General features: G+C 40.1%; 1 protein-coding gene across 6 annotated transcripts in view; it reads right to left on the bottom strand.

Annotated features, from left to right (window-relative positions):
* Positions 1 to 757: 757 nt before the first annotated feature.
* Positions 758 to 27,049, bottom strand: part of LOC130837389 (zinc finger protein 791-like) — a 47,521-nt gene continuing 21,229 nt past the window's right edge. The window contains exons 1-6 of one of the 6 annotated variants that reach the window (XR_009049284.1): positions 22,917 to 23,054; positions 5,357 to 5,483; positions 5,117 to 5,177; positions 3,247 to 4,724; positions 1,105 to 2,426; positions 758 to 951 (exon numbers count right to left, since the gene is read on the bottom strand). Coding sequence is in view for 5 of the 6 variants with exons in the window: in XM_057710287.1 (XP_057566270.1) it covers positions 3,071 to 4,724; positions 5,117 to 5,177; positions 5,357 to 5,483; positions 22,917 to 22,919 (1,845 nt within the window). In the remaining variant the exon portion in view is untranslated. Of the gene's footprint in view, positions 4,725 to 5,116; positions 5,178 to 5,356; positions 5,484 to 22,916; positions 23,055 to 27,049 lie in introns of those variants that run through there. The other 5 variants (XM_057710291.1, XM_057710289.1, XM_057710288.1 and 2 more) reach the window with 5 other exon arrangements.

The raw sequence follows: 27,049 nt of genomic DNA, 5'->3' as shown, positions 1-27,049 counted from the left end.
TCAAAGCTCTTATTTCCATCTTATAAACCCAGACTGTGCCATTTATTAATCATCTCTTTTCCCACAAAAATAGAACCAAGACTTCAAGAACTTATTTCATGCTTATATATTGAGTGTATAGTGCCCTATTTATGCTAAATTGTGTATGTTTTGAGTTGACAGTGATGCTAAAAAAATTAGCATCAAGAGCAGCTTCTGAGCAAGAAAGCCTTACTTGGAGTAGTAACCCTGTCTTTGTCCCTTGCTAGGTTTGTGTTCTCAACAATTTACCTAAATGCATAAGCCTCAGTTGATTCGAAAAGGAGGTAATACCTAATAGAAGTCTAAATCCTGTAAGAAGAGCTTTTGGACAGTCTCTTACTGATACAACCCACTCTCATTATGGTTTGTGGCCATCCTTATTACAATGATTCATTATGCCCCTCTGTTGCTTTTTTTAACATTTCTTTTTCTGATCTGTTAAAAAAAATTTTATTGGAGTACAGTTGACTTACAAGGTTGAGTTTCAGGTATACAGAAGAGTGAATCAGTTATACGTATACCTGTATCCACTCTTTTTTAGTCTTTCCCCATATAGGTCATTACGGAGTACTGAGTAGAGTTCCCTGTGCTATACAGTAGGTCCTTAGTTACCTATTTTATATACAGTAGTGTGTATGTGTCAACCCCAGTCTCCCAATTTATCCCTCCTCTATGCCCCTCAATTTGAATACAAGTGTGAACCTTGTAGTCTTTGGCAAGAAGGCACTAACAAAACCATGATTGAAGTTTTTAATTAAGAAAAAATGATAAATCAGTTTCATGACAAAAATTGTAACTATGAAAAAATAAAATCTGCCTGAGGAAAAATATACATGATAATGCTGAGTCAAAATGTATAATAATTAACTAGAAAAAAACCACAAAGTTGATCTAAAAATCCACATCTGCAATGGGATGTTTCAATGTATCCTATTAGTAAATGGAAAAGATAACATTTGTTAGTATACAAGTTTTTGAAAAAGTTAAAACATTTCTAAGAAAAATCTACAGAAGCATTTGACAAGAAGAAAAAAAAGAACATTGTTTTCAATCACATACACTCAAACATAACTGAAAATGTACCAAGGAATTATGTTCAACTGTGAGTAATTGGAAATATCCACAGTCTATCCAATAAGAGGAATGTGCTAATTCTCGCATGGAAGGATTGGGTCACAGAAGTCACTGCATAGTACAGTAGAGGAACACACTACAGGACCATGTGGTTCCATCTGACTGCATCATTGTAGCTGCTGTAGTGGAATCAGGAACACACAGTCACCAGCAATATCAACAGAACAACGTGTTTACTACACAAATTAGACCTTATACAAATACAACATAGAGAAAAGGGGAGTCAGTGCTTCACAAAACATTCTCAGCCACAACAATCTAAATTTGTTGCCTGGTGGACACTTGAGGACTTGCAGGAAAATCCAAACTGTGATGGATCTTTGCTATGGAACTTGTGGAGGCATGTGTGGAAACTGACAGGTCTGAGAAAATGAAGTCATGTAGCTGGTGGTAACGTGGATACTTTGGACTGGCAGGGCAAAGAATCAGGAGAATGGGCTGGAACCAGGTATATGTGAAACTCCTATGTGGCTCAAAAACTAAGGCCTTCTTCATTTAGCTCTCCAAATGTCATGCAAGGGAGGCTAGTGGTGAATTCTAACATGGAACCATGAAAAGAAGAGAGCCTAGAAAATGTAGGTCACAACATATTACCCATGTTGACATAACACATTCTAGGAGAGCATCTCCAATTCTACATTTTATTGTCCTGTCTCATGTCTCTTTTTTCTTTTTGAAAATATAAAGACTTATCAGCCTATTACATACAGTGTTACCATAAAAATGAATCAGAATTTAAATGTTTATAACACTTTAAAAAGTAGCTAGAAATGTTTACATTTAATCTGACAGACTTGAAGCACTGTGAGAGCAGTAACCACATCAGTTATGTTCACTGTTTTATTTACAGAACAGGCACATAGTAGGTGCTCAATATGATGGAGGAATGGTAGTACCACTAGTTGAGTTCAGTGATATCATATAATTCTAACTGCATTATGGGTAAAAGAGACCCTAAATGGTGATATCAGAATAATGCAGGAGGAATTTTAATGCATTGGTAGGGAAAAAAATAGTGCTTCAGTGCAGAGGTTGTAGCTATGAATTTAAATCTAAAATAATTAAACTTGCAAACAATGTAAGGTTGCCTTAAGTATGCAGCTGATGTCAACATGAGTCTCTTTTCTTAATGTAAAGCCTATTACCCAAATCACAGATGGAATGACAGAGAAAAGATGTAAATACTAAGTCAAATGAGATTATACTCGATAAACTTTGCATACTTACAAATTTATGCCAACTATTAGCAAGGAAAATGGAAGAAGGCTCTTCTGACAAAAGAAAAAGAAAGTTTTTCTAATAAAAGAGGCATATTTACAATGGGTAAGAAATATCCAGTACCTGACACATGAAGCCAATAGGAAAATCCCAACAACTACCAAAGTGTCATTATTCCATGACCCCCTTTACTTACAGAACAATTTAAAAACTATATATTTTGGCACATTATATGGTATTGGCACATAATTATATTCCAGTTCAACCATGAATCCAACAGATTTCAAGATGGAAAGACAAAAATTCTCTAAGTTGATTTAAGGAAAAATACTACCTACTAAGCTTATGTACTATTGCTTAAAAAGTACTTACAGAATTGTTTCAACTCAACATTCATTTGCAAAATTAACAAGTAGAAACCATAATTAGAGACTGAGTTTCAGAATAAGCCACTGATAAAGATGATATATATTTTAACTATTAAAACATTTCTTTCATTTTCTGGAGTATTATATGTGAATTAATCTGCATCAGGCTTTCCCATATTATTTATATTTTATAGCATTTCCCTCCAGTAGAGTTTTCACATGACTTTGAATTGTATTGGGTTGGCCAAAAAATTCGAATGAACTTTTTGGCTAACCCAGTAAACTTTTTAAGATAGAAAATCCTCCTGTATTTATCAGTTATAATTTACCTATCTAGTGTGCATTCTCATGACATGTTTATGTAAGGATGTGGGCCAATTAAAGGCTTTCCCACAATGCTTACATTCAAGAAGTTTCTCTCCAGTGTGAATTCTTTCATGGCTTCTGTATGAACTGGGTCGACTAAAGGCTTTCCCACAGTCTTTACATTTATATGGTTTCTCACCAGTGTGCACTCTCATGTGACCTCGAAAGGTTGTGCGGTAAATGAAGGCTTTCCCACATTCCTTACATTCATAGGGTTTCTCTCCAGTATGAGTTCTTTCATGTACTTGAACATAACTGGAACAACTGAAGGCTTTACCACATATTTTACATTCATAGGGTTTCTCTCCTGTATGAGTTCTTTCATGTATTCGAAATGAACTGGGACAATTAAATGCTTTCCCACATTCCTTGCATTTATAAGGTCCATCTCCAGTGTGTGTCATCATGTGTCTTCGAAAGCTTGTGAGAGAAACAAATGCTTTCCCACATTTCTCACATTTATAGGGTTTCTCTCCAGTGTGAGTTCTTTCATGTATTTGCAGACCTAGAGGAGAACTGAAGGTTTTCCCACATTGCTTACATTCATAGGGTTTCTCTGCAGTGTGAGTCCGTTCATGTCTTCGAAATGAAGTAGGACAACTGAGAGCTTTACCACACTGCTTACATATGTAGGGTTTTTCTCCAGTGTGAGTCCTCACATGGACTTGAAAAGTGGTGAGCCAGTGAAAGGCTTTTCCACATTCCTTACATTGATAGGGTTTCTCTCCAGTGTGAGTTCTTTCATGCGTTCGAAAAGAACTGGAACAACTGAAGGCTCTACCACATTGTTTACATTCATAGGGTTTTTCTCCAGTGTGAGATCTTTCATGTATTCTATAGGAACTGGGACAGTTGAATGCTTTTCCACAGTCCTTACATTTATAAGGTCCAACTCCAGTATGTGTTATCATGTGTCTTTGAAAGCTTCCAAGGGAAATGAAGGCTTTCCCACATTCCTTACAGTCATAAGGTTTCTCTCCAGTATGAGTTCTCTCATGTTTTCGAAGCGAACTGGGACAACTGAAGGCTTTACTACAGTTTTTACATTCATAGGGTTTTTCTCCAGTATGAGTCCTTTCATGACTTCGAAAGGAACTGGGACAACTGAGGGCTTTACCGCACTGCTTACATTCATAGGGCTTTTCTCCTGTGTGAGTCCTTTCATGTGTTTGAAAGGTTTGATGATACCGAAAGGCTTTTCCACACTGTTTACATTGATAGGGTTTCTCCCCAGTATGAGTCCGTTCATGTTTTCGAACAGACTGGCGATATCTAAAGGATTTCCCACATTCTTTACATTTATAGGATTTCTCTATGCTGTGATTACTTTCATGTTTTTGAAAAGGCTGGAGATAACTGAAGGCTTTCCCACATACCTTACATTTATAAGGCTTATTTCCATATTCCTGATACCTGGATGGTTTGGGTGCAGTGTGAGATTTCACATGCCTATTAAGGGATGAACAACTCATGAAGACTTTTCCACACACACTGCACTCCCATGGTTTCATTGCAGTAGAATTTTTCTTGTTCAGATTCAGATTTGGAATAAGGCTGATGTGTTCGCCACACTGACTACCTTCTTTACTTTCATGGCGTCTCTGTAATGTATGACTTCTGTTAAAAAAAAATTAGAAGCACACAATGATTTCTTTGTTAATGATTTTATAGTAAATGTTAATATTACATTTTTACCATTTACAGGAAAAGTGTAGGTTTTTCTGCACTGTGTAAATTGTTTGAAAGTGAATATACTGAATGCTCTGCAAGAAAGCTCAACCATTGCTATTTTCATAGTGATATTCATATATGCAGTCTCTGAATATGTTTCAAAGTAAACTATTTGGTAAACAATGAACATCCATGACACACTTAAGAAAACATTTTTGGTATAAACTTTCTGAGAGTAAATATGAAGCTGGACCCTTTTGTGTCTACTTGTTTTTAAATTTTCAAGACTCAGAAGATTCCCTTGTGGGACACTGCTTTCCATTGTGAGTGCAACTCACCTCAGATTTCTTCCCTGGTTTTTGTACTGATCTTCAGTGTTATGGTCTTCCCATTTTTCCCCTAAAATGCAAACCCAAAAAGATCAGTAAGTTATAGGAAAATTATTACGTCACAGATCTAATGATGACCTCAAACCATGATTTATTTACCAATGTTCCTTTCCCCATTCCAAATCTTAGAACAACACTGATGGGCAGGAAATACTTGTTCTTTAAGTGAAGGAATGTCATCACCCTTACCTACTGAGGCCAGATTCCTCAAGGTTTCCCGCATCACATCTCTATAGAGTTTCTTCTGTGAAGGCCCCAGCAGAGCCCACTCCTCCAGGGTGAAGTTCACAGCCACATCTTCAAAGGCCACTGGGTCCTAAAACATCACAAATATATGTACAGGAAGATGGGTGAGATGGACAGTACTGGGAATCTGTAGTCCATGCATAAGAAGTTCACATATGATGCTGTTATCAAAATATATATTCTGTGACTTGATTATAAAAATTCTTCCTCTCTGTGCATAACCACTTCTTCACAAACCTAACAGCATCATTAACAAATGGAAATTATTTCTATATTTTTATTATGATCACTTAAGTCTTATTATTCTCTAATGGTAGGCTCCAGGGCAGACTGGAGAAATGTGAACTCCAAATGAAAGAAGTATTTCCATTTTAAGATCATCAATTCCTTGTGACCTTTAATACCCACCATATCACATAGCATTCCAGTGAAGCACAGGGTCACATATGCATGAGGTTTTAATGGGAAAAAAAAAGAGTGAAGAACTGGAAGCTTTTTCTTCTATTCCCATCACCAAACATGACAGGCCAGGAGACCTATGGAAATTCAGCTTATTACTAGGCCTAGCTGGCTGTACTGTCTTGAAGTAGTCTAGGTGCAACTGGCTGAATGAAAATAGTCTTGTGGAAAGTATTGATTTTAAATTTTCTTTAAATATATTTGATAAAAATTCAGTTATTCCTTTTTAATCTGCCCTATTTCATGGGGCTAGGAAGCTATTCTGAAGTTAGTGCTAAGGCATGATAAAGAAGGCATGACGACTTAGACCTCCACAAAATCCCTACATTCATGGGCCTCAGAGCAGCTTCCCACCATCTTTACCACATATATGCAGATATACTGAGAAGGTAAGATGCCAGAAGAGCCTTTTCCAGGAAAAGTGTACCCTGGGCTTCATTGACCTTGGAGAGCTGAAAAAGAATTGCAATTTGCAAGGGAGTCCACTGAAGACCACAATGGTTTGATGGTGAATGTGCTCATCATTATAAAACACAAAGGGTTCAGCAGTGCGTTCCTCTAAAAAACAAAAACTTCCCTTCTCCAATTACAGGAGGTGTAGTGATTCTCAACCAGTCACTTGAGAGCCACATGCCTTTCCACTCCTCTCATTTCCATTTCCGTGCCCTCATGTGGTGCACAGGAACATGACAGCCCTCAACCACATAATTCCCCTGACCACTGGTCTCTTGTAAAAGATCACTAACCTACTGATGTCCACATGCAGGGGACAGAGAAAAGGCTCTCACACAGTAATTACAATGGTAGACTTTATCCATTCAGTTAACGAAGAAAAAAAATCCCCGCTTCCTGAAAAGTTTTTCTCATAGGAATTGATGGCCTTAAAGTGGAAATATTTCTTTCACTTGTATAGCATTTCTCTAATGTGCTCTGGACCCTACCATTAGAGAATAAGACTTTAAGTGATCACAGTAAAAATGTATAATTTCCACATGTTCATGATCCTGTTAGATTGTGAGGAAGTAACCACTTCCTGCCTGAGCTGCTTGGGTCAGCTCTAACTACTCTTTCTATGGTGGATCTGTAGCGCTTGCTCTTAACAATGTCCTACTACAAAGTGTGCAGAAGAGAGTTAATACTAGCTGGCCTGAGACCACTGATTCTTAGCAATGCCTGGTCACAATGTCTGTCCTTTGTTGGTATCTGGAAACTGGGATTTATGAGTGACCCCACCAACCTAAATGATAAGAGTGGCTCAGTGTGTCCAGACTGTTTCCAGTACATCCCAAACCCTCTTCACTCTGAGTGTCTGCACTTTTGTTATGCTCAGTGGAGAGTGCCTATGTGATCTGTCCCCCAAAAGTCACTCTGGGTAAAGAGTTTCTAGTGAGCTTCTCTGGAAGACAGTGTTTTACACGTGTTGTCACACTTGCTGCTTGTAGGGTTGAGCCCATCCTATGTGATTACACTAGGAAGGAACATCTGGAAGCTTGCATCTGGCCTCCTCCAGAACAAATTTAATTAGGTACTAAAGAAGAATGAATGAGATATTTAATGATCCTCATGGGAACAATTTAATTTTTGTTGGGTAGCATTAAAGGAGAATGAGGTAAATGAAAATACAAAAGATGTTCTTAGAACTAACCTAATGTCACTGGTTGTTACCTCTCCTAAAATATATCTATAACAAACTGTTATCTAACTGGGAAATGCATTGTATTCCCCTGTATTCCACGGACAACAGCCAATTCATTATACATTTAAACATGAAAGATAAAATTGGGACACTTTCAGAAGTCACAGGTAAACACTTCACTGATCCAAAAATTGGTAGGATTTTCTCATTCAAGGAACAGAATAAGCCCTAAGGCAAGAACCTGACCAATTCAAATGTATTAAATTTTAAACAGAGTTATAAGACAAACAACAGGTAGAAGAAAATACATGCAATGTTAAAGGATTAGTGTGCAAAGCAAGATGAACAGACACCACAGTTTAAAAAATGGGAAAATAACCAAAACATGTTTAACAGAAGACAAGAGACTACACATGAAAAATGTCATGTCCATCTTCTTGGTAATAAGGAAATAACAAAACAGCATATAAAGCAGATTACATTTCACACTGATTAGGAGAAAAATTAGTCAACTTAGTAATCCCAAGTGTGGATGATCATAGATGACAAATACATAAATTATGCACAAATGAAGGTAGCATCAACTGATACACTCTACTGCTATTTCCTGTAAATTTGAACTTGATCATGATGTACAGCTTAGCAATTTTTCTCCAGTGGCCAGAGAATTTATTATGTATTTGTACTTGGAGACTAATACAAGAATATAGAAGATGTATTTTTAACGAGATTAAATACTAAACTGGAGGGGACTTACCTGGTGGCGCAGTGGTTAAGAATCTGCCTGCCAATGCAGAGGACAGGGTTCCATCCCTGGTCTGGGAAGATCCCACATACCACGGAGCAACTAAGCCAGTGAGCCACAACTACTGAGCCTGCACTCTAGAGCCTGCAAGCCACAACTACTGAAGTCCGCACACCTACAGCCTGTGCTCTGCAACAGGAGAAGCCACTGCAGTGAGGAGCCTGCGCACCACAATGAAGAGCAGCCCTCCACCACTCACCGCAACTAGAGAAAGCCCATGTGCAGCAACAAAGACCCAATGCAGCCAATACATAAATTAATTAAAAAAAGATTTTGCATATCTGAAGCAACTATCAACAGGCCTGGAGGTTATTATAATAAGTGAAGTCAGACAGAGAAAGACAAATATCATATGATATTGCTTACATGGGGAATCTAAAAAAAATGTTTAAAAGCTACAAATGAACTTATTTACAAGATAGAAACTCACCAACTTAGAAAACAAACAATAGTAACCAAAGGGGATGGGGTGGGGGGGGTGATAAATTGAAGTTTGGGATTGACATATACACACTGCTATATATAAAATAGATAACTGACAAGGACCTACTGCATAGCACAGGGAACTCTGCTCAATATTCTGTAACAATCCAAATGGGAGAAGAATTTGAAAAACAATAGATAACATGTTTATGTGTAACTGAATCACTTTGCTGAACACCTGAAACTAACACATTGTAAATCAACTATATTGTACTCCACTATAAAATAAAAATTAAAAAAAATTCTGTAAAAAATTCTTAGTTAATACTATATGTATTTTGTATATCAATAAAATATCAATAAAAAAGGAAAAAATTAAAAATAAATACAGGAAAAAGTACGGAAAGTTAGGTACCAATAAACTTTTTGTGGTTAATAAATAAGTAAATTTAAACCATCGATAAAATCAGAAAACAATGTATTAAATGGGAGAAAATATTTGCAAATGATATGACTGATAAGGGGGTTAATATCCAAAATATAGAAACAGCTCATATAACTCAGTATCAAAAAAAAAAAAAAACCTGATTGAAAAATGGACAAAAGGGGATTTCCCTGGTGGTCCAGTGGTTAAGAATCCACCTTCCAATGCAGGGGATGTGGGTTTGATCCCTGGTCGGGGAACTAAGATCCCACGTGCTGCGGGACAACTAAGCCCACATGCTGCAACTAGAGAAACCCACATGCCACAACGAAAGATCCTGTGTGCCCACACAACTAAGACCTGATGCAGCAAAAACAAAAAACAAAAAACAAAAAAAAGAAAAAAAGACAAAAAACCTGAGCAGACATCTTCCCAAAGAAGACATACAGATGATCAACTGGCATGTGAAAAGATGCTCAATATCACTACATCAGAGAAATGCAAGTCAAAACGAGATATCACCTCACATCTGTCTGAATGTCTACCATCAAAAAGACCACAGATAACAAATGTTGGTGAAGATGCTAGGAAAAGGGAACCCTTGTACACTGTTGGTAGGAATGTAAATTAGTGCCAACTACTATGGAAAACAGTATTGAGATTTCTCAAAAAACTAAAAGTAGAACTACCATATGATCCAGCAATTCCACTCCTGGGTATATGGTGGAAGAAAATGAACACTATTTCAAAAAGATACAAGCACCCCAATGCTCACAGCAGCATTATTTACAATAGCGAAGACATGGAGGCAGTCTAAATGTCCAACAGATGAATGGAGAAGAAGATGTAGTACATACATACAATGCAAAACTTCTTGGCCATAAGAAGAATGAAATTTTGCCATTTGCAACAACATGGATAGATGGAAGGTATTATGCTCAGTAAAATAAGTCAGACAGAGAAAGACAAATACTATATGACTTCACTTATATGTGGAATCTAAAAGACACAAATGAATATAACAAAACAGAAACAGACTCACAGATAGAACAAACTAGCAGTTACCAGTGCAAAGAGGGAAGTGGGGAGGGGAAAGATAGGGCTAGGATATTAAGAAGTACAATCTACTATGTATTAAATAAATAAGCTACAAGGGTATATTATATTGTATAGCACAGGGAATACAGCCAGTATTTTGTAATAACTTTATATGGAGTATAATCTATAAAAATTTTGACTTACTAGGTTGTATGCCTGAAACTGATACAATATTGTAAATCAACTCCACCTAAAAAAAAAAAAGTCAATGGTCTAAAAATACAACTGAAGCCCAGATACTGTCATAGTGGATTAAAAAAAACCAACAAAAAATCACCCAATTATATGTTGTCTGTAATGAAGCCACATTCACAATAAAGACAGATGCAATCAGACAAAGGGAAAAAGATGTATCATGTTAACATTAAAAGACAAGACAAGCCTTCAGCTGATTGAGGCTCACTTACTTTTTGGAGGGCAATCTGCTTTACTCAGTCTACCAATCTGTATGTTAATCTCATCCAAAAACACCCTCACAGAAACACCCAGAATTTTGGACCAAATTTTGGGCACCCTATGGCCCAGTCAAATTGACACATAAAATTAACCATTACACCAACTAAATAATAAGTCATAAACTTAGCTTCTGGAATGTTCCATTTCCATGTCAGGAATAGTAGTGAAAATGTCAGAAGACCTAGTGTAAATACTCTGTCCATTAAATACATGATGTATTATTTTTGGAAAAAATAAACTTTTCTTTAAAAAAAAATTAAAAGACAAGAATATCCATATTACTTTCTGACAAAGCAGAGAGATAAAAAGGGGCAATGCATGAAGATAAAGGGGTCAAGTCTCCAAGGAGACACACCAGTCCTTAGTGCTTATGTGCATAGCAATACAGTGGCAAAACACACCAGGGAAAAATGGATAGAAGTGCAAGGAGAAACAGATGACTCCACTATTACAGTGGGACCTCAACACCCCTCTAATTAACGATTATGAGAACCAGCAGGAAGAAATTCAGGAAAGCCAAAGCTGAATTGAACAGCCCTCAAACAACTGGACATAATTGAAAACTGTGGACTATGTCATCAAACAACAGCAGAATATACATCCTTCTCAAGTTTACATGGAAAATTCATAAAGATAGAACACATTCTGGGGGAATTCCCTGGTGGTCCAGTGGTTAAGACACTGCTTTCACTGCTGAGGGAGCAGGTTCAATCCCTGGCTGGGCAATTAAACTGCACAGCATGGCCAAAAAAAAAAAAAAAAAAAGACAGAAATTATTAATATGAGGAATGAAAGAGAAGAAAATGAAAATGTAAAAGCACTTGACCAAATCCAAAATCCAAAATCCATTTATGATAGCACACTAGGAATAAAGAGGAACTTACTCTTCTTGAGAAAGACCATCTACAAAAACCTTGCAGTAAACATCACACTTAATGGTGAGAAGCTAGATGTTTTCCTGGTAAGATCAGGACGCAATGATGTCCCCTCTCTAACCAGTCCTGGTCAACACTGTACTGGAAGTTTAACCTTACAGAATAAAAGGAAATAAAGGTATACAGAATGGGAAGTAAGAAATAAAACTGTCTTTTGTCATGTCTGACATAATTGTGGAGAAAGAACTCAAAGAATCAACAACAACAAAGAAAACCCCTGAACTAATGAGAGTAGAGTAAGACTGAAGGATAAATGGTTAATATACAAGTCAATGATTTCCTATAAATCCAAATAAAATATAGTCAATTCATCTTTGTCAGAGGATCAAAGGCAATTTAATGAGGAAACGATAGTCTTCTCAACAAACAGTGCCAAAAAAAAAAGAACATCTAGATACAGATCCTACACCTTTTGCAAAAATTAACCCCAAATGGATTACAGATCTTATGTAAAATGCAAAACTACAGAACTCCTAGAAGATAACACAGGAGAAAATGAACCTATCTATGAAACAGAAACAGAATCACAGACATAGAGAAGAGACTGGTGGTTGCCAAGGGGGAGGGATGGCATGGGAGGCTGGAGTTAGCAGATGATGTAAGCTTTTATATATAAAATGTATAAACAAGAAGGTCCTACTGCATAGCACAGAGAACTATATTCAATAACCTATGATAAACCATAATGTAAAAGAATATTTTAAAAATTATATATATGTATAAATGAATCACTCTGCTGTACAGCAGAAATTAACACAACATTGTAAATCAACTGACTGTAAATCAACTACACTTGAATTTTAAAAATATTGAAAAAAAGGATAACAGGACAAAATCTAGGTGACCTTGAGCTTGGTGATGAGTTTTTTTTTTTTTTAACTTTTTATTTGATTATTTTTTACAATAAACTGCATATATTTAGAGTGTACAATTTGGTATCCCAGTCTCCAAATTCTTCCCCCCCCAACCCTCCCCACTTTCCCCTTTGGTGTCCATATGTTTGTTCTCCACATCTGTGTCTCTATTTCTGCCTTGAAAACTGGTTGATTTGTACCATTTTTCTATAGTCCACATATATGTGTCAATATACAATATTTGTTTTTCTCTTTCTGACTCACTTCACTCTGTATGACAGTCTCTAGGTCCATCCATGTCTCTAGAAATGTCTGAGTTTCATTGCTTTTTACAGCTGAGTAATATTCCATTGTACGTATGTACCACATCTTCTTTATCCATTCATCTGTTGATGGACATTTAGGTTGCTTCCATGTCCTGGCTATTGTAAATAGTGCTGCAGTGAACATTGGAGTGCATGTGTCTTTTTGAATTATGGTGTTCTCTGGGTATATGCCCAGTAGTGGAATCGCTGGGTCATATGGTAGTTCTAGTTTTAGTTTTGCAAGGAACCTCCATACTGTTTTCCATAGTGGCTGTATCAATTTACATTCCCACCAGCAATGCAAGAGCGTTCCTTTGTCTCCACATCCTCTCCAGCACTTACTGTTTGTAGATTTTCTGATGATGCCCATTCTAACCAGTGTGAGGTGATACCTCATTGTAGTTTTGATTTGCATTTCTCTAATAATTAGTCATGTTGAGCAGCTTTTCATGTGCTTCTTGGCCATCCGTATGTCTTCTTTGGAGAAATGCCTATTTAGGTCTTCTGCCCATTTTTTTTATTGGGTTGTTTATTTTTTTGATATTGAGCTGGATGAACTGTTTATATATTTTGGAGATTAATCCTTTGTCTGTTGATTCATTTGCAAATATTTTTTCCCATTCTGAGGGTTGTCTTTTTGTCTTGCTTATAGTTTCCTTTGCTGTGCAGAAGCTTTGAAGTTTCATTAGGTCCCACTTATTTATTCTTGTTTTTATTTCCATTATTCTAGGGGGTGGATTAAAAAAGATCTTGCTGTTATTTACATCGAAGAGTGTTCTTCCTATGTTTTCCTCCAGGAGTTTTATAGTGTCTGGCCTTACATTCAGGTCTTTAATCCATTTTGAGTTTATTTTTGTGTATGGTGTTAGGAAGTGTTCTAATTTCATTCTTTTACATGTAGCTGTCCAGTTTTCCCAGCACCACTTATTAAAGAGGCAAAATCTAGGTGACCTTGAGTTTGGTGATGAGTTTTTTTGATTCAACACACCAAAAGCAGGATTGATGAAAGAAAAAAATTAGTAAACTGATTTCATTAAAATGACAACTTGCTCAATGAAAGACACAGTTAAGAGACTGAAAACAAGCCACAGACTGGGAGAAAATCTCTGCAAACGACTTATCCGATAAAGGACTGGTATCCAAAATATTGAAAGAACTCTTAAAACTCAACAATAAGAAGACAGGCGGGGACTTCCCCTGGTGGTCCAGTGGTTAAGACCTGGCACTCCCAGTGCAGGGGGCCTGGGTTTGATCCCTGGTCAGGGAACTAGATCCTCCATGGTGCAACTAAGAGCCCGCCTGCCGCAACAAAGATCTTGAGTGCCACAACTAAGACCAACCAAAGAAGACAGGTAACCTAATTAAAAATGGACAAAATATCAGAAAACACACCTCACCAAATAAGACTTATGGATGGTAAATAAGCATAAGAAAAAGATGCTCCACATCATATGTCTTTAGGATTGCAAATAAAAGAAGAATGAGGTTATTATCAGATACGTATTACAGTACTAAAATTCCAAAAGTTGAGAACACCAAAGGATGGAAAAGATGTGGAGCAACAGGAACTCTCACTCATTGCTGGTGGGAACAGAAAACAGTATGCCTACTTTAGAAAATGGACAGTTTCTTAAAATACTAAACCAATGCTTAACCATACAATCCAGCAATCAGATGCCTTTGTAATTTACTAAGTTAGTTGAAAATTTACATTCATAGAAAAAAAGTGTGCATGAATTTTTATAAAAGCTTTACTCATGACTGCCAAGACTCACAGGTAAACAAGATATTCTCACCCACCTCCTAGAGTAATGGAAATAAAAACAAAAATAAATAAGTGGGACCTAATGAAACTTAAATCTTTTGCACAGCAAAGGAAACTATAAGCAAGATGAAAAGACGACCCTCAGAATGGGAGAAAATATATGCAAATGAATCAACAAAGGATTAATCTTCAAAGTATATAAACAGTTCATGCAGCTTAATATCAAACAAAACCAAACAACCCAATCAAAAAATGGGTAGAAGATTTAATAGGCATTTCTCCAAAGAAGACATATAGATGGCCAAGAGGCACATGAAAAGCTGCTCAACATCACTAATTAGAGAAATGCAAATCAAAACCACAATGAGGTATCACCTCACACTGGTTCGAATGGGCATCATCAGAAAATCTACAAACAGTAAATGCTGGAGAAGGTGTAGAGAAAAGGGAACCCTCTTGCACTGTTGGTGGGAATGTAAATTGATACGGCCACTATGGAAAACAGTATGGAGGTTCCTTGCAAAACTAAAAATAGAGTTACCATATGACCCAGCGATTCCACTACTGGGCATATACCCAGAGAGCACCGTAATTCAAAAAGACACATGCACCCCAATGTTCACTGCAGCACTATTTACAACAGCCAGCACATGGAAGCAACCTAAATGTCCATCAACAGATGAATGGATACAGATGTGGTACATATATACAATGGAATATTAGCCATAAAAAGGAATGAAATTGGGACATTTGTGGAGACATGGATGGACCCAGAGTCTGTCATACAGAGTGAAGTGAGTCAGAAAGAGAAAAACAAATATCGTATATTAATGCATATATGCAGAATCTAAAACAATGGTACAGATCAACCAGTTTTCAAGGCAGAAATAGACACACAGATGTAGAAAACAAACGTGGACACCAAGGGGGGAAAGCCCAGGGGTGTGGGGGGGCGGTTGGGGGGGGATGAAATGGAAGACTGGGACTGCCATATATACATTACTAATAAGAGAAAAATATTAAATTGTACACTTTAAATATATGCAGTTTATTGTATGTCAATTATATCTCAATAAAAGTTCTTAATAAATAAATAAATAAATAAATAAAGGAAAAACCAAAACCAAGATATTCTCCAACAGATGAATGGAAAAATAATCACTGGAACATCAATACAATGAAATGTTACTCACTGTTACAAGGAAATGTATCAAACCAAAAAGACGTGGAGAAACCTTAAAATCATACTCCTAAGTGAAAGCAGCCAATATGACAAGGCTATACACTGTATTATTCCAAGCATAGTTGTGGAAAGGAAAGAACTATGAGACAATTAAAGATCTTCGGCTGCCAGGAATTGGGGGGTAGGAGGGAGGAATGAATGAATAGGTGGAGCAGAGGGGACTTTTAGGGCGGGAAAGTAGAATACATGATACAGAAATGATGGACACAACTCATTTTATGTTGCCGAAGCCCACAGACTGTCTACCAAAAGAGTCAATGCTATCGTAAATTGTGGACTTTAATGCATCAATATTGGTTCACATCTGCAAATGTGCCTCAGTAATACAAGATATAAAAAATAGGGCAAAGTATGTGAAGGCAGAGTGGTTAAGTGGGAACTCTCTGTACTTTGTAATCAAGTTTTCTATAAACCTAAAACTGCCACAGAGAAAGGTAAAGTCTGTTAGGGAAAAAAAAGATGAAGTCAGATGCATTAATATACATCTCAGATGACTGAAGAGGTCATCTTTCAATCAGCTGATCTGAAGTTATTTCAGTGCGCCATTATGGTGCCCTTAAGAGGCCTGCAGACTGTAGCGAGAGGGTAAGACTACACTGAATGCCGAGTTCTACAGCCCAGCACAGTATGTTCTGAGGGAAATGAGTTGCCTTGGTTACTATTAGCAGTGCCTGGGACTTTGATGTGGATAAGAGTGTCTTGGCGAGGCCTTAGTACATATACAGACAAGTGTTACCTTGACTTATATCGTGGATATCTGTTAAGCAAGAGATTCCCAGAATTCTTTTACCACAGACTCTTAGACAGTCATCCAGGGGTCTGTAAACACATGCTGTCCAAACCAGCTGCTGGTCAGGGCTAAAATGACAGCCTAATGTTTGGTCAGTTGTGGACCCTTGAGTCCCATCCTTCATCAGGATGTCCCAATTAAGGGATGAAAAGCAGCACTGCCTGAGTTGGGTCAGGTATGAATGTGGAGATGTTGTCTCTAGTGCCTAAATCTCCCACTGCTTTTCACTCAGGGAATCCTAAGGAGCTCACAGGGAGCCTAGGGGTCTGGGAAGGGGGGTGACCTCCTTCAGCACCTGGTAAGGGATCGAGGAGAGGGGAGGCCACCCCTCCTGCAGGTAGGTTATGACAGGGGGCCCAGGTTTAGCTGTATCTTGTCTCAAGGAGGCTCCATAGCTGTGCTGAGCTCTTGGGGTGCTGTTTACAGGTCCCAAATCATAATGGGAATCTGGATGAGGGGACACATGCTCAGTGTCATCTACTCTTAGCACAGCTCTGTCAGAAGGAATAACTGCTGCTCTAATGTCACACCATGTGGGGCCTACAGCAGGTCCTTGCATCAGAAGTCTATGGACAACTTCCAGGCCATAATGAGTAACTCCAGAGGCAGGAGAGGAAGTCACTGAAGCCTCTATTGTGAATCAGTGTCTGACAACACTAACAGGAGTACCTGTCGTGGGGAATTTTGACCAGAGTCCAGAGCCTTTTTGTTTTTTCATAGGAACTATTCAAGGTGGGCCAGTTTGTACAAATGGGCTCAAATACATCTCAATATTTTTATGTTCTGATGTCCTCAGAAGGGGATGTCATTGGTGTAATGTTACATCTGTGCTTCTGGAGGAAGGTACAGATCCTGCCTGCAGAGACTGTGTGCAGTGTTAATGGTGTTGAGGTTCCTTGGGGGTAACCAGGTAAAGGTGTATCATATCCCTTCGAGGTGAAGGCCAACTGCAAATGAGAGGCTGCTGAAATAGACACTAAACACAACATATGTAGCCAAATCTGTGAGAGCAGAATGTTTACCAGTTGCTGAGTGGATGGAGTCAGTAATTTCCAAAATGTTGGGGACTGGGAATTGGGGCTTATTTGGTGAAACCAGAGCCTCAAGGTTGCCGTAATCCAATGTAAGGTGTCATTCATTTTTGCCAGGTTTGAGAATAGACCAAATAAGGCTAGTAAAAGGAGAAGCACAGAGGGTTAATCATTTCCTCACTAAAAACAGGTTTGTACAATGGTTTTCAATCCTTCAAAACTCTGTTTAAAGTATATTGGGCCACAGTAAGTAATGTAACTAGGGGGTAAGGTCGGTGGGGTCCCATTTAGCAATATAATTTGAAAGTGGCAAAGACTAAATTAAAATGTCATTTATAATTCACTGGATCAGACCTTCCTTGCTGGGTGTGGGATATTTTAAGACAGTGGGTAATAAGACCACGGGGAATAATTCAGGTAAGACCACAGTTCTCATGGTTGAGGTGAAACACAGCTATTAGTCTTCTATACGATATTTAGTAACTCCCCTAAGATTATCTGGGGTACCCTGCTTAAATTTAGCGGGATCCCAGGTATAGCTGTAATTTGAGCCCTAGTATTATTTGCAAGAAAGTTTGAGAATTAGTGCAGCAAAGCATATGGCAGAATTAATTGATAAGTTATGTTGTAGAAGACCGAAAGCCAAGAAGTGTCCTTTCACCTTTTTTGTTGTATAAATTCTTTCTGTATATTTTGGATTTCCAATTGGGCCAAATTGTTGACCTTTGTTTCAGTATTTTTTTTCATTTGTCCTCTCCCTCTTGTCCTTCCCTCTTTTGTTTTTTTGGTCACTGGATACATTTCAGGGGAAGTGGTATCACTGGTATTTATAATTTGTACTTCCAGAGAGCCCCACAACACTGCTATCAGGGTTAGAGGCCTCCTCTATGACATCTGGTTGCTTTATAAAGTATAAGCAGAACTCCCCGGTGGTCCAGTGGTAAGGACTCTGTGCTTTCACTGATGAGCAACCAGGTTCAATCCCTGTTCAGGGAACTAAGATCCCTTAAGCCACGTGGCCAAAAAAAAAAGAAAAAGAAAAAAGAAAAAAGCTGACAGAGCTAAATGTAAAGTGTAAGGAACCTGGGCTTAAGTTAGGTTTGAAGGAAACCCTTGACTGTGCCACATGGATGCCATGGTATTTATTGTACCCAATAACTCTGAGGGTCAGAATCTCGGCTGCAATACAGGTGGCAGCAACAGCAGGACTCAAAGGTCCTGGGGAACTCTCTGGAATTAGGAGTGGGGACTCAGTTGCCATCTAATGACTGCCTTTTCCTCTCTCTTTTCTTTCCAGTTACTGCTCTGTCAGGAACTACCACCCAACTGGCCCAGCTCTTGCAGAGGCTATAGTCCCCCTCTCCCACTTATGCCTTACATGTTGGGTCCAACCCAGGCACTAGCACAGCTTCACTCTAACACACACACAAATCCCAGCAAACACACTGACCCAAGACTAGTTTAAGGAGAGCTCCAATCGCACACTGCTGCTCCCAAATGCCCAGGAGTTCTTAAAATCGACTGTTCTGGTCAGCTGAACACAGAACTGAGGCCTGGTAGGGTCAGCAATGCAACACAGCTCACAACTTGAGGTCCCTGGCATCCAGCAGCCCACAGTGCCGCCCACCACCAGACAGCAGAGCAGGTGAGCAAGTCAGAGCAAGAGCAGACAGACCCATGTGCAGCGGGTGGTGATCATGTCTGGACATGCTGCTCACAGTGCCAATTGCTATGGTCACTTGCAGAGGTGTGGATGAGGTTGTTGCTGGTGTAGCACGCACACTCACCGAGAGGGTAGGAAAAGGATTATGACTCATATAACAGAGGTCTCAGGGGAGAGCAGGGCTGGCCTCTTAAGCAGCTATGAAATGGCTTCAGAAAACCAGAAAAGGAGCCTGGCTTGGGTGTTCCTTGTGGTTGGAGGGTGGGACTGGGGCAAAAATTCTTGCCCAAGGGCAGGAGCTTGTATGGGTGGAGTCTCCTGCCATCTGTAGAGGGGAGAACACCTAGACTTCTCATCAGCTTGTCCAGGTGGGGGCACAGGGGAAGAGGGAGATGTTAAAAAGAAACAGGCCCCAAATGGAGTCATTTGTGCTAAGCCCATGTCACCAAACCAAGACAATACTTAACCTATTTGCAAATACAGCCTCCTCCAGGAACATCATCTTAATCAGTCTGGAATTTTCTGGTCAGCATCAACGATGTAATCTGCCACATAGGCTTTTTGTCCCTCAAAGGAAGATGAGATAATCCGCTCTTTCCTTATCCCTTCTCACTTGTGCTGATCTAACTAAGCCTTCCATTTTGGATACCTCTCTACTATCTAGATGCGATGCTGTCCGATTCACCACTTAATAAAGTCAGTTAGACCTTTAAAATTTATTTGGTTGAATTTTTGTTATTTAACAGATTGGTGAGGCTTAAAATGTGAGCAAACATTGAAAAATGTCTGGCTACTCATTAGGACAAAGGTGGGAAAGAAAAATTTGCAATTGTTTCTTTTTTGGATAAAAACAAACACCAAATCAAGATGCTCAAGAAATGACTAATACTGGTTATTTGGGAGTGGCTGAAGCAAGAGCACTTGAGGGGCCAGAATGTTCTGGAGTGAGTCTACTTTAGACCTTCTTAACAGGCTTTTGCTAACCTTCGCATGATTATTTAAAATTAACTGAGTAATCTGCATAAACCATATTTTTCTATTTAACAGCCTTCACTTTTAATGAACTTACTTTTTGCTTTTAATTTTTTAATTTTAAATTTATTTTTTACTTTTCTGCAGAGGAAACCATTCTAAGATTTACTCCTTTAAACATGGATGCTTATAAAAGTTTAAACCATAAAAACCAAAAAGTTTCATACCTTCTAACTAAAATAATGAGAGAGGTGTCATAGTTTCTCTTTATATCTGGAGAAACTCTGGGGGTTCAGAAATAAGTAACATATAATGCACTAGGAATCTGGGTCTAATCCATTAAATATACTAGGATTTTCAATGATTTATGTAAGTTTAAGAGCTTTCCTCCTATCAATTACAGGAATTCATTTGCTTCATCAATATCATAGCACTTAAAATTTTAAAGCTAAGGACATGCACATACAAAAACTGACCTACAAATGTAAAAACCACCTAAGAATTCAAACACCCCCATCTCATATCTTGAGGATCTCTTGCCTAAAAGGAACAAATATTCTGTTTGGTTCCAGAATTTCTTGCCTTACTCCCACTGTGTCTCTCAATCAACATACATTTAAAGCCTGAGAACCATAAATACTATACACTCACACAGTAAATAATATCACAAACCATTAAGGGAAACTAGACTTAAGAGTTGCAATATTCACTATATAAACATATACAAGGGAAGAAATGCAAATATTTGAATCAGTGAGATAAGCAGCCTATTTCCCTGCAGCTCAGAAGAAAACCCAGATTCCCAAGCTTGAGGTCCAGATTCCCGCTGTTGGGGTACAATCCCTAGTTTGTCAGTCCCTGGCGATGGAGGGTAGGGACACCTGAGCAGCCACAGAAATAAACTCTGGAGGCTCCAACATAATGCAAATTCTCCCTCTCTCAGGCGTCAATTCTTACAAGTCAGAAAACCCTTGGCCAGATTCAATTTAAAGTTCTAAATGAAATGTACTCCCAAATTCATAAACTCTTGTCCAGGAGACAAAACTGACCTTCACAGACTTTCTCAGTGTACTCAAATTATTCTGAGTGCACCTACACGGCAAATGCAAAGCTCAAACCTGTATCTAGAAACAGGCTCAAGAAAACCAGTTACAGCCTCAGGAAGGGCATCACTCCCCATCCCCCACTCAACATCACAGGTACCTCCCCAGCTTTCCAGGGCTCTGTTTCTTCTCTTACTATAAAGGCTCCTCCCATGGTGGGTGTGAGCAGGTAGGACACTTGCAGGGGGGAGGCTCCCCAGCAAGAACAACTGGTCCTCTGAGTATTTCCCTTTGCAGGCTCAAGGGGGCTTTAGCTTAGAAATACTGACCACAGGTCTCCGTTTCCCCCAGTGTTGCCATGACACCAGTGGTATTCTAAATGACACAAACCCAGTGTCTGAATAATACAGCACAACCATTCTAATTCAGAATTTACATGTAAAGGATGGAAGAAAAATTGTAAGGCATTTTTCTAGTTCAAGAATAAAACACAAATATCTACTCCTTTCAGAAAATAAATATCAGATTATTATTTCCATGGCAAGAAACCGTTTGGAAATAATCATAATTGAAGAAAAGAAAAAATACCTCGAAAGTTACAGTCACTCGTGGGATGAAAAAAAGGAAAATGGAATATACACGAATGGAATGGTATAATGGAATATTTTATTTTTTCTGAAATTCACCTCTTTCTTTCCCTTTGGAAATATTTTATACTCTCTTTCTAGATCTATTAAGTACATTTACAGTTATCAAAATCTGAGACTTAAAAGTGAATAAAGTCACAAACTCAGGGAGGGGCAAGGCTGACCTGGAACTATGATGAAAAGACAGAACACCCAGGAGTCTCCACCCAAAGGGCTCAAACAGGATGTCTGTGCCAGGAAAGATCCGGGGGAGGGGAGAAGCACAAGACTTATACAATGTAGTTCCAGGTGGTTTATCTTTGATTTCTTCTCATGGAAAATACACACAGACAAAAATAAATAAATCTTTAAAAAGAGCCATTCATGGCCCTGTGGAGAAATGATAAACAATTAAAATACTGCGTAGTCTGAAATGCACCACGGAAAGCAAATAGTTAATAATGAAGCTACGAAGTGGAGAGGGGAAGATGGCGTTTGGGAATGTGGGGAAAGCCTTGGAAATTTAGGCATTTACTGCCTGCCCTGGGAAGAGCTGGGGTGCAAGACCAGGGTCGTGGGTTTGTGACCCTGTTTCTCAAACATTCGGAAAAGTGAGAGGCAGAAGAGTCTCCCTCCCTGAGAAGAAAGGAAGGACTGGGGACCCCACAAACCACAGCTCCTCCATGCAGGAACCCCGATACTGAATTGCGACTGTCCCCTGATAACTCTCCGCGTGGACACCACACTATCTGGAGCAGACACGGCCGCAGCAGCGAGCGAAGAGGCCGCCCTGGGTCCTGACTGCCGGCCGAGCCCCCAGGCTGCGTGCCGCGCCGGGGTGCACTCGCGGCCGCGGGTCCGGAGTTGTCTGCGGGGAGGCCCGGGTCCCAACACGGTCCGTTCCAACCAGTCCGTCCGCCACACCCCCCCCCCCCCCCCCACCTCCGTCTCTCAACACCAGGCTCGCCAACTCACCATTTTTCGGTTTCTCGACTTCCCGGTCGTCTACGCCACGACCGCCGCAGCAAGTGCAGGTCACAGCGACAGAAGATGCCGCGGAGCCACCGGAGCGCTTTAAGGGCACCGAGAGGGGATGTGCTGCGCGGCGGCAGCAAATGGGAACGAGCAGGCGGTCCACGCCACCCACGCGCGTCACTGGAGCGTCGCCCACAGGCGCCCACACGTACGCAACCCGCGATTCCCCTGATTGGACAGTTCGCAAGGCCCCGCCCTCCCGTGCCTGAGTGACAGGAGGCCGGAGGTCGCGTCTTTGCGCCGACCTTGCCCTGGCAGTGGGCCAGAACCGTCCCCTCCACAAACTCTGCCTTGAACCAGAAGCCCACGGTGCCCTCACGGAACTGTGACACTTCTTCACAAACACGAACACTTAAAAGTGACCTCACCACATATAATAATGAGTCTGTGCTCTACTTTGATCTTGGACCATTTCCTGCAAAAGACACCCATCGCTCCCTACGTGCCCCCATTCGGTACTTTAAAAAGCACCCCCGGACCCAGGGACACTTGGCTCTGGTGGGAGGATGAACCCACAGTCCTAGACCAGCCCCGAAGCCTCACACACTAGTATGTGTTAAACACTGAGGCACAGAAACCACCGGAAAACCTTTCCAATGTAATTCCTTTAATACTTGCTTGTTGAAAGGTCAAAGGAGGCAAAACTGAAAGAATGCTGCTGAGTGAAAAATAACAGATGGTGAAGGTATGAAGGATAAACAAAAAATCACAACCGCCCTCATGTACGGGGCAGGAAGGAGATGAGTCAGGGATGGGAACGTCAGGACACTCTCACCGTTGCCCACAGGCCATTTATGAATCTTCATGAAAATTCCAAAGATGTTTCAATTATCACTAAGTCTTGCCACAAAACATTCTGTATGTTCTTTTCTGACTGTATTTGCCGATAAAAATTTTAAACACTAATTAAGTTTGGAAACAAACACAACTTGTATATGTTAGTTTGTCCTATAATGTGGCAATCTGAGTTTTCACTCACGGTTTTGGCATCAAAAATCAATAAGAAGCCAAGGGTCTATTGAGAAAGAATGGGTTCCATAAACTCATCATCATAGTTTTTAAAAACAAAGGGTATTGCTGTGAAAAGATCTGGAGGATTTATCAATAGAGCAAGTAAGTACAGTGTATTGCAATATATATACCATGTTACTTTTTCTATAACTTGCAGAGACAAGTGAACCTCGACCCCCACCTAAGCCTTGGTTGAGTAGTGAAGACTAACACACACCTACCAAGAATATATGAAAAAGTTAATTACTTCTGTAACTGAGGTCTCTGGGGAAAGCAGAGCAGGCATCTCAAACAGGTGGGAAATGGCTTGAGAGCAAGGAAAGGAGTCTGGCCTGGGTTTTGTAAACTGAGGTTAGGAGAGGTGCTACGGTGGTTCACACACAACCTTTCTTATCACCTTGTACAGATGTGGGGTACAAAGGGAAGAAGGAGGGGGTAAGACTTTAAAGTTGTCAACTATCACATAATAGAAAATATACATATTGGTCTTTGCCCCTGATTCTTGGCACAGGGCTCCTAAAACCCTTGTAAATTCCTAAAGGATAAGAGCACTAGGAGCATCTCTTGTTCTACTGAAGGGACTCTGCTTGGGCTCCTGGATGGGAGCTGGTCACCAGAAAGACCAAGCCATGATCAGGAGCTTGGAATTTTCAGCCCAGCAAGGGCCCTCATCCTCCAGAGAGGGGAGAGGGCCTGGAAACGCAGTTAATGATCAATCATGCCTACGTGCGGATGCCTTCGTAACATCCCAATGGTATGGGGTTTTGAGAGCTTCCAGGTTGGTGAGCATGTCCACATGGGGGAGGGTGATGTACCCCAACTCCATGTGGACCCTCGCCGACCTCACCCTATGTATCACTTCATCTGGCTTTTCACCTGTATCCTTTATCGTATCCTTTAATAAACTGGTAAATATAAGTTAAGTGTTTCTCTGAGTTCTGTGAGCCACTCTAGCAAACAGAACCCAAGGAGGTGGTTGTGGGAACCCCCTGATTTGTAGCCAAGTCAGAAGTTGTGAGTAACCTGGGGACCTACTCCTTGTGATTGGCATCTGAAGTGGGTGGCAGGGGTGGCAGCCTTGGTGGGACTTGGCCCTTAACTGGTGGAATCTGATGCTGTCTTCAGGCAGATAGTGTTAGGATTGAGTTAAGCCGAAGGATACCCCACTGGTGACACAGAGAATTACTTATTGTGGGGGGAAAACCCTCACATATTCGGTGACCAAAAGTGTCAAGAGTGAAGTGTTCTGGGTAAAAGTAAAGGAGACACACAGGCGGGAAGAACTGGGTTTTCTCTACTCAGGAAGAACACTGAGTTTTCCCAACACAGCAGCAGTCAAACATTAAAAAATGGAGTCAGAGACCTCTGATCTGACAGATAAGGAGCTTAAAAGGTAACGGTCCCATCCTCAACAAACAAACTTTTTGTAAAAAGCAAACAGACTTAAAAATCAATGACTCTTCTTAGATCTATCAAAGAACTGAGGTCACAGGGCAAAGTGCTGTCTCCAAAACTGCAAAGAGACTGAAAAACAACTGTTTTGAAATATGCCCACAATATTCTGCTCTTCTTAAGTCCTATCCTCAAAAGAATCTTGTTTCATTAGAGGCGAGCCAACTGGGATTCTACCAGTGCCTAAGTAACATGGGGGAAGGGAAATAGCCAACTTGAGTCCCCTCTAGCCTTTCTGCCTGATCTCTCAGCAAATATGTGGTATGTTTTCCAAAACAATTCCTACTCTCCAGCACCAAGTGGGTGTCCTGCAATTCAATTCAAGTCTAACACAAACTAACCAGAGTTAACATCAGCCTCCACAGTTTATGGGTCTGATCCTATAAGACTGCCCCCACGTCAGATGCCAGCTGCCAACAGGGCAGGGGGCAGGTTATACACATTTCTGCACTACAAATTCAGAGGGTCCCTGAACATCTCACACTTGCTGATTCTCTAGAAAGACCATCGGAATGAAGAAAAGCACTACTTATTAGTACCAGTTTATTGTAAAAGATACAAATCAGGAACAGCCAAATGGAAAGGGTGCGCAGGGCAAAGTGGTGGTCGGAGGGTAGGGAGCTTCCATGCCCTCTAGTGGCATGACAGACTCCCAGCACGGTGATGTGTTCACCAACTCAGATCTCCCTGAATCCCGAGGTTTAGAGGTTTTGATGGAGTTTCCTTATGTCGACCACTGGTGCATAACTCAATCTCCAGTCCCTCTCTCCTCCCCAGAGGTTGGGAACTGGGCTGAAAGTTTTAGGCCTCTAATCAAAGCTTGTTCTTCCTGGTGACCAACCCACACCCTGAAGCCATCTTAGGGGCCTGGAAACAGTTGCCTTATTACATAAGATGCTCTTATCACTCAGAAAGTCCAAGGGCCTTAGGAGATCTTTGATAAGAATTGTGGACAAAGACCAAACATTTTTCTTATCATACCAGAGAAGTTCACAGCCCAGGGACACAGGTTCATTAAAGTACTGAGACCAAATCATGGGATGATAGAGCATTTCCTCTCCACCCACAAATACCATTACATCAAGAAGATGCATGAGTTTTTTTTTTTGTTTTTGTTTTTTTTAATTTATTTATTTTATTGGCTGTGTTGGGTCTTTGTTGCTGCACATGGGCTTTCTCTCGTTGCGGCGAGCAGGGGCTACTCTTTGTTGCGGTGCACAGGCTCCTCATTGTGGTGGCCTCTCGTTACGGAGCGTGGGCTCTAGGCGCATGGGCTTCAGTAGTTGCGGCACATGGGCTCAACAGTTGTGGCGCATGGGATTAGTTGCTTCATGGCATGTGGTATCTTCCTGGGTCAGGGATGGAACCCATGTCCCCTGCATTGGCAGGTGGATTCCTAACCACTGTGCCACCAGGGAAGTCCAAGACTCATGTTTAATAACTGGGAAACATGGAAAGAACGGTATGTTTCAGAACTTATTTACACATCTCTAAAGTACCCCAGAGGTGACATGGGAGACAAAAGCAAGGACATTTGAGGATATTTTACCTCTGACAGTTACAACAAATAGTTTTCACAGCCTAAGGCTAGTCAGATAAACATAAAACCT

This window comes from Hippopotamus amphibius, chromosome 15 (assembly GCF_030028045.1).
Source record: "Hippopotamus amphibius kiboko isolate mHipAmp2 chromosome 15, mHipAmp2.hap2, whole genome shotgun sequence".
Taxonomy (NCBI): Eukaryota; Metazoa; Chordata; class Mammalia; order Artiodactyla; family Hippopotamidae; genus Hippopotamus; species Hippopotamus amphibius.
This window is presented reverse-complemented; position numbering and strand designations above follow the sequence as displayed.